At 35.5% G+C, this 9,246-nt stretch overlaps 1 protein-coding gene across 1 annotated transcript in view; it reads left to right on the forward strand.

Moving 5' to 3' along the window:
• The window catches only part of LOC106471820 (glutamate receptor ionotropic, kainate 2-like), a 40,070-nt gene extending 31,489 nt beyond the window's left edge, over positions 1-8,581 (forward strand). The window contains exon 6 of the mRNA XM_013932439.2: positions 7,789-8,581. Within this exon, the coding sequence (XP_013787893.1) occupies positions 7,789-7,947 (159 nt within the window). The 3' untranslated portion in view covers positions 7,948-8,581. The remainder of the gene's footprint in view (positions 1-7,788) is intronic.
• Positions 8,582-9,246: the final 665 nt, after the last annotated feature.

Below are 9,246 nucleotides of genomic sequence, written 5' to 3' on the forward strand. Positions count from 1 at the left end.
ATAAAATAGCTTTAGCAAGTATTAAGGCAGTGAAAATTCCCATAACTAATAACTTTTTATCGAATCCCTGTCCCACCAAAAATGCTCGCCCTTTCAGCCGTGGGGCGTTATAACGTGATGGTCAATCCCACTATTCGTTGGTAAAAGAGTAGCCCAAGAGTTGGCGGTGGGTGGTGATGACTAGCTGCCTTCTCTCTAGTCTTACACTGCTAAATTAGGGACGGCTAGCGAAGATAGCCCTCGTGTAGGTTGGCGCGAAATTCAAAAACAAACTTCATGCTGATGTTGTACTCTCTCTCCTTGTTCTTCTTGCCACTGTTGCTGACTTTACTGTAGTTGTTGGAGACTTTCTTCCTGTTTCTTTTTTTCCCTCCAAACACTGCTGTAGTCTCTCTTCTTCTTTATTTTATTTCTCCTACAACCACAGCTGTAGCCTCTCTTCTTGTTCATTTTCTCATTCTTTTTGTTTCTTTTCTTTCTCCTCCAACCACTGCTCTAGTTTCTTATTTCTTGTTTATTTTCTCGTTATTTTTGTTTCTTTTACTGTTCTTGTATTGCTGCCATCAAGTCTGCTAAGTCGTAGTTTGATTTGCCACATCTCGTTTCCATTTTTTTCTTTTTCCATCCCACTCTCTGACACTAATTTGTTACATATTTTCCCGTAGAAATTCTTTCTGAGAAATTTCAATGATACAAGTCCTTTTTTGATTAAAACTAGTTTATTCTTTCTCGAAACAAACTTTGTAATATACTTATCAACTTTCATAACATACGCTATAAATCACAGTGATTCACTCACTTTACTTACGGTGCCTACTGTTTGCTTAACTCAATTATCTATCTCTCTTCAATATATCTGCCGATCGCGCTGGTTTTTCTTGCCAAGCTTACATATTAAAAAGAGGGCGTCTCGAATGCACTCGGGCCTTCATGATCCTTCGATAAACTCCAGCGCTCATGCTCCCAGAGTTGCGTGACTTCCGCTGTCGTAACAGTATTGATGATTTTTGCGCTAAATCGTTATTATTGTTTTGTGTGTTTGTAATAGTAACCGGAAATACAAATCTTTATTTCTCAATATATTCATTTACTGTATTGTTAAAGTGGTTGTCCATATCAGGTTCTTTAAAAGCGTCGGCTTTTTGTTTGTTTGTAAAAGCTATTTTTTTACTGTAATGTAGTGTCGGATATTTATGTCTTTTGATTATTTGTGAATTTGAGTCTGTATGATCATTTAGTTGGGAACAATAGTTGTCGCAAATATCCTGTTTAAATTTTAAGGTGAATTTCTTTGAGTCTGTATGATCATTTAGTTGAGAACAGTAGTTGTCTCAACTATCCTGGTTAAATCTTAAGGTGAATTTCTTTGAGTCTGTATGATCATTTAGTTGAGAACATTGGTTGTCCCAACTATCCTGTTTAAATTGTTTAATTTCAATCCTGATTATATTTCTTAGTGTGTTTATTTCTATTTTACTATTCTGATCGCCTGTGTTCATATATTGTCTATAGTAGTTGTGCGTGTGGTTGCCATGTTGAATATGATTTATGTGGTTGTTGTTACGGTATTGTTTTTACAGCTGCTTTTGTTAATTAGACATCCAGAGATTGTTTGACAGTATTCATCAATATCAGATGGTTTTTGTACATTCCGAATTATTAAATTTGGTAATATTTTATTTAATTCATTAGCATATTTTGTCGAATTTGTTTTTTAATAATCGAATTTAGGATTTACTATTGGTTGATTATTATGGGGGTCGAGATCGAAAACATAGGGTATAGGTAGGTGATCACTATCCACATCGCTTTGTAGGTGATCACTATCCACATGGTTTTGTAGGTGATCACTATCCACATCGTTTTGTAGGTGATCACTATCCTCGTGGTTTTGTAGGTGATCACTATCCACATCGTTTTGTAGATGATCTCTATCCACATCGCTTTGTAGGTGATCACTATCCACATCGTTTTGTAGATGATCACTATCCACATCGTTTTGTAGATGATCACTATCCACATCGTTTTGTAGATGATCACTATCCACATCGTTTTGTAGATGATCACTATCCACATGGTTTTATAGGTGATCACTATCCACGTGGTTTTGTAGATGATCACTATCCACATCGTTTTGTAGGTGATCACTATCCACATCGTTTTGTAGGTGATCACTATCCACATCGTTTTGTAGGTGATCACTATCCACATCGTTTTGTAGGTGATCACTATCCACATCGTTTTGTAGGTGATCACTATCCACGTGGTTTTGTGGATGATCACTATCCACATCGTTTTGTAAGTGATCACTATCCACATTGCTTTGTAGGTGATCACTATCCACATCGTTTTGTAAGTGGTCACTATCCATATTGCTTTGTAGGTGATCACTATCCACATTGTTTTCTACATTAAATATTGATAATTTATTTATTAACTAAATCTTTGTTGTAATACATAAATCTAGGATTTCACTCGTATTATAAACATAACAGGTCTGGGTGGGTGTGGTATCGTTCTGATTTAGAAAGTTGAACAACTTTATTCCATTTGCAGTCGTACGAATACATCCCAAATTTCTATGTTTACTATTAAAACCACCTACCATTATTACTTTTTGATTATATTCCATTAATTTATTTAAAAAAATTGGTATCCAGCATATTAGTTGGGGAGCAATATATTCCTGCTGTTGTTATTATTTGTTTATTTGTTATATTTCAATTTATCGTAATATTTTCATTATTACTTTGTAATTCTGTGTTATAGATAAAGTTGATTTATATAATAAAGCTATTCCCTATTTTTATTAATTCTGTAGTGTCTAATTGTTATATAGTTTTTTAAATTAAGGTATTTTTGACTATTTAGCATATTTGGATTGGTTTTATTAATTAAGTCTTCGACCTCGGGCCTCTTGGAAACAAGACTTCCTTGAATGTTAATGTGAAGAATGTGCCCATTAAGTTTTGGACCAGTAATGGGATAATTGGTGTAATGTGTATTTTTGCTATGTTCATAAAGTAGTCTGTTGTGTTTTCTGGGTTTTATATTGTGTGAAGAAATGTTTAGCTTTATTTTTAATAGCCTCAAAAATTGGGTTATTAACTGTTTTTGTTCTTGTGCTTTATTTTGATTTTGCGTTTCTTGCTTGTTTGTTTCTTTAGAGTTTTTAGTTGGTTTCTGTTGTGGTTATTGTTTCATAATGTTTGCGTATGTGGTAGTTGTTTTTGGTGTGCCTGGTGTTGACAAGAGAGTTTTTCTTGGTTGTTGTCGTTGTGTTCCTTGTCGGTATGTTGTTATTTACATTAAATATTTTTGTTTTAATTTCTTTGTATTTATAACAGCCTTTGTTGTTAGTTGTGTGGTGTTGTTTACAGTTGCATCACAGTGGTGTGTCGTTTTATTTGGGAGGTGGTTACCTCCACAGCCTACACATCTGGGTAGAGACTTGCAATCTGCCGCTACGTGACCATATTGCTACGACAGATAAAGTACTGGGTGATAACCACAGCTGGAGTTTTCGTCTCTTCAACTTGAAACTTCTGGTACCAGAGCCTGATACCATTAGTTATCAGTTATAATGTTGTTTTGTGTTGTACGTAGTTCATTTTGAATGACTTCAGTGTTAATTGAGTAGTGTATTCCTCGTATAATAAATGTTTGTGTGTTAGGTTTCCTTCCTGGAATGTGTATTTTGATTTTTCCAGATCTGAAAGCTTCTTCAGATCAATCTGTTAGGAGCATGTTTAGATCTTTGGCTTCGGCCCTTTTTACAAGTATTTCGCCCTTTGCTAATATTTAGATTGACAGTATGTTTGCCTGTGGTTTGTGTTTACGAATTTCATGTGCGAGTTGTGGTTCCTTATAGTAGCTGGTATGCCTTCAATGATGATGGCATACTTTGGTGGTTCTTGTATAGGTTTTTTTATTTTGTCATTTTGTGTTTTGTTCGATTTTTGTTTTTTCTGTACATGGATGAAGCCATCTTCATCCTTTTGTTGCATGTTTGTTCATCCAAGTAGGTGTTTTTTTTTGTATTTAAGTTACTTCATTTATTTGAGTATTAACATTTCCTGTTAATTTTTCACCACTTAGGTTACTACTATCGGTAGAGTTTAGGCCTTCCGCGAAACGTCTGGCTCTCTTTCGTTTGTTGTTTACATTACAAAGCTGTAACTACGCACATGTAACTAAGTTATCTGAATCAACATTTATTGATAACTTACAATATGCTAAGCCGCCCACTCTAGACTCACCTAAATGACAAAAGGTTGAGGCTTTTCTTAAGATGAGTGGCCGTAGTTTTATATATTCTTCATTTTTGCTGTCGTAATTCAGCTAGCGACGAGGCTTGGACCGTGAAACTTTATCGGCCTATGTAGCTTATTGACTTTGTTGCCGGGACTAGTGAGATACCAGTATTCGATGAGGCTTATTGCCGGTCTAGTCGGTACTGTTGTACAAGTTGTTGATGTTAACCTTAAATGCTATAGGGCTTTGCTATTCCCTATAGCCGTTAGATCCGATTTAGGCCTAGAGGAGAACGAGCTAGCTTAATTTTGAGAGAAAAAACAAACGTCTTTACTCTTCAAACTGCAGCACAGGAATCTATTCCATTTCTCCAGTTTTGTTGTCTATACATTTCATTTATATTGTTACGACAGCGGAAGTCACGTGACGCTGCTGGCACGTTGGCGCTGGTAGTGTGCGTGATGAGTTTCTCGAATGATCTGCGAAGTCCGAGTGTGTTTGAGAGAAAACAGATAGTCCCTGGTCAGCTTCCGTCGTGTTGGTCCAGAAGAAGATTGGGACCCAACGTTGCTGTGTGGACTTCAGGACTCTTAACAGTATAACCGAAAAGGACACATACCCACTGCCAAGAATTGATGATACTCTTGATGCGCTAAGTGGAGCCAGGTGGTTTTCAACTATAGACTTTAAGTCGGGTTTCCATCAAGTGAAAATGGCTGAAGCAGATAAACCTAAGACTGCATTTAGTTATGGCCAAGATCTCTGTCAATACTGTCAATTTCAGTTGGAACGAAGTGAAAAACAGAATAAATGACGATGCTAAAAACGTGTCACCTGAAAATGGCACTGTCGAAGAAGAAACTCTACCCGGTTTTGAGAGGGGAAACAGTGAAGCCCTTAATGAAGTTACTACCACTGATGTGACTCTTACCGATAATAGGATGTTTCCTGATGGAGCAGATGAACCCCACTTGAAGCAGAAGCCAACGAGACGGAGACCAGTAGAGAAGAAGATACGTCCCGTAAAATTAAGATACATTGTTGAATTTTAATTTTGTGTTAAACATTACAGGTATTGCAGCATGATCATCATGATTAGCAACTCTCTCCAGCAAATAAACATCTAAACCAAAACATAAAATAATATAGCTTATAACACTGTCTTTTCTATGGATTATGATGTAACTTGGACAATTATCGTAAAAAACAGTAAACTAAACCGTCCATTCAACAAGTCTTTTAGTGTATGTGTGTTTTTTTCAAGGGTTATAGCATACAAATGGGCTAGCTTTTTGTTACTTGTAGTAACTTGCTGTCCTAGAGCTGTAAATGTTCTTCCTAGGTTGGTGGTCGAGTAATACACTGGTGGCTCTACCCTTAGTGATTCTCTGTAAGTAGTCTCAATGGGAACTCCAGACCTACTTTTCGTTCACAAATTCTTCTCTAGAGTTACACGATTGGCCATTTTCTTACTACTATCCTTCTGAGGACGATCATGTTGAATGACCTTTAACTTGGTCTGCCTATCTTTCTGAATTCTGTAAACTACATCATGCCTGAGGGTTTTGTTCCACTATGCACTAATCACTAGATGTAAATGTTTACCTAATAACCCTTGGTATAAGTATTTTACTTCTTGATGGTACAATGATCATCCTCTCTTTTGTTACCATGTAGTCCACAGGCATCTTTTTGTCATAGACTTGAAGCTATTTGAAGGTACTCTAACTACATAGTAACTATATACAGTTGTTTAAGAGTTCATTTAAGATATTCTACACTAGAGTCAGGGGAGTTGATATTTCAATACTACTTGATCTAATGATCCCTTAACTTTTGGATAGTGCTGTTAGTTGTATATCTGCAACTTCAATGTTGTAATATTTCTGTATTTTTTCAATTTTTGTCATTACAGCCTCTCTGTACTTTAGTCTTGTTGTTGTAGTCCCCCTCTACATCTCCAATAGCTTTTTTATCATGTTGTTACGTCTGTGCTCGTTTGTTAATTTCGAGTAGAAATTCTTCCCGAGAAACTTTAGCGATATAAGTCCTGTCTTAAATGAAACTAGTTTATTCTTTCTCACTACAACTCTGCAATACACTTAATTTCCACAGTCACTTAAACACACGCTATAATTCTCAACGAACGATTCACGCACTTTACTTATTACCGCGCTTGACTCAATTGCCCGTCTATATCTTCAATCTCTCTGTACGCTATTCCATATCGATTCATTGTCTGGCGCACTTATATACCAGAATACCGCACATCTAGCAAAAACTCGAGCATTCACGAACCTTCGAGAATATCATGACGTGTTACTAGCGTCATGTGACTTCCGCTGTCGTAACAGTATGCTTAACGCACAAATGAACATACAGAATTTCCTTGCTAACAGAGTCAATAAATCTTATTTTTAACACTAAACTGTGAACGTCTTTTCTGACACTAAACTCTTAAACTGCTCATTAACTTTTCATTCATTGCTCATATTTTTAACGTCCCTTTGTTTCTAAATATTTCAAAAAGCTTCTCAATCATTTCACAATCATGGTATTCTATTTCATCATCATCATGATTAGCTGCTCCTTATAGGAAAAGAACATCTAAACCAACCAGCTGGAAACATAGTTTACAACAATCCATTGCTTACTATATAAAATCTTAAGATAATTATAATTGTTAAACATTTGAGTATTAACTTTTCTAAAACCACTGGTATTCACCAAATAATGTATTTTAAGTCTTTCTAATGTTTTATTCGAGTACTTAATCACATTACAATTACTTGTCATATTGCTTGATTGGAAGAGGCCGCCATCTTGCATTTATTGACTAATTTCTACCTTTCACTACACGATTTCATCACATCTTTATCTTTATACTTTTTTTACGGTTTTCCATATTACTCCTTATTAATACACTTCTGAACCAAGTAATATCGCATTATAAAAATGTTTTATAGAAATACTAGATCGATTCAATCTAATTCTTAATTCTTTAATTCTTCTGATCAAAATTACAGTTAGTGATAACCAACCATAATTCAATGAAGTAAAACAACAGTGAAGATTAGGAAGTGTTTTAATGACGTCATAGAAACGTGTTACCTATCTAAATAAAACCGTTTGCGGAATTCCAACATGTTTTTTTGTTGTTGTTGTTTTTTCAAACTGTACAACTCTCACCTAGAATTTCTAACACCTTAACTGTTTTCGTCTTGAAAAAAATAACGCGTCATAGAGTATATTATGTATCAACGTTTTATTGAAAACTGTAAGTTGATACATAATATATATTACCAATATTCATATTTTACACATCACATTAATGGCGTAGCTCTTTGATATAATACATCTTGATTTTGAGATTGTCACGGAAATAATATTAATACTTAATAAACAATAAATTATGTCGTAATTTTCATGCTTCTAATTTTCTAGAATTAAATGTGTAAAGTTCTTAATACACTATTAACTTCTTCACTTCAAAAATCTAACATTTCGTTCTTGAAATAATGGCATGTTTTTCAGGAATCCATGTGCACGGAGCTGATACAAGAAATAAAGCAAATACTCCATTGTCGAGGATCCACGCGACCTGCTCCGAAAACACCCGAAGAAGGGTCTCAAGCAGATATCATTACAATCGCTTCGTTGAGAACAGTGAACACCGTGACCACGAGGCCGTGATATCGGTGTTTATTAATGCATGCCTTTGTATCTCAACATAACTGCTTCTAGTTCTAAGAACTGTGTGCTTCGATTTATTTATTTTAGTTAAGTGTTTGAAGAGACTAGGTTCAAGTAGGGAAATTTTTTACAACACTAAAGTAAAATTCTGATTTACAACTTAAACTCGGTATTTTTAAGCGTGTGTATTTCTTCAGTCAATTTAGTACTCAGTTGACTATGGACTAAAATAATTATGACTGCTTGCCGTATAATAATAACCATTACCAGAGTGGGGTCCAGGTTTGTTTCACCGAGCCGGGGTACAGGGCTTGGAAACTCTTGAGTTCTGGATTAAATTTTATACATTATCCTGCTTTCAAGAGAGTAATTTTCCTTATTTTGATTCATTTTTACCGGGACAGGCCCTCCGCTTCCAATGCCACTGGCAACGGAACCCATAATTCTTAGAAAACGTCTGACACAAAGCGATGAAAGTCTGACGTTACGGACCACGGAACATCCAATCAGCGCTTTTGCTTATCACAAAACTGCATGACGACAACGTACTAACCCTGATAAAGCCGAAAAAGGAGTTAAAATCAAAGTTCTTTTATAAATGTCTGGAGTATAAATGTCCTTTTCTCTAAACTTTTTATCAAAATGACGACAAATAAAGTCGTGCCACTGCATCGCAATGACAACAAATAAATTTACGATCGATGAACTGTCTAGGAAGATTGTCTGCTAGGTCATCTGACTATGAATCAATGCCGGATTGACCAAAAGTGGACCTTCATACCCACCTAACTTACGACCTTTATAGACGATCAACTAATTACAAAATTAATACACTTAAGCTGATAAATGTACTCTACCACACTTGGCACGTGAATCCTCGAATAGGTTTAATAAAATGTTTAAACAAAGATGATTAAAAAATTATAACGTGATAAAATCACTTAAAGTGCATCATAATAATGTAACTGAATCACAATAAAATTATAAATATAGTCATTTTAAATGTCTACAAATTGACTGTTATTGGTTGGTTTTGAATTTCATGCAAATCTACTAGAAGGCCATCTGCGCTAGCCTTCTGTAATTTAACAGTAATAGACTAGAGGAAAGGCAGCTAGTCAACACCACCCACCGCCAAATCTTGGGCTACTTTTTACCAACGAATAGTGGAATTGACCGTCACATTATAACACTCCCAAAGCTGAAAGGGCGAGCATGTTCGGTAACAGAGATTCGAACAATTGACTGTTGCCAAACGCCTCAGTTAAAATATAAAAGTAGATTTTAAAGATTTTCTGA

This window comes from Limulus polyphemus, unplaced genomic scaffold (genome assembly GCF_000517525.1).
Source record: "Limulus polyphemus unplaced genomic scaffold, Limulus_polyphemus-2.1.2 Scaffold4881, whole genome shotgun sequence".
NCBI lineage: Eukaryota > Metazoa > Arthropoda > Merostomata > Xiphosura > Limulidae > Limulus > Limulus polyphemus.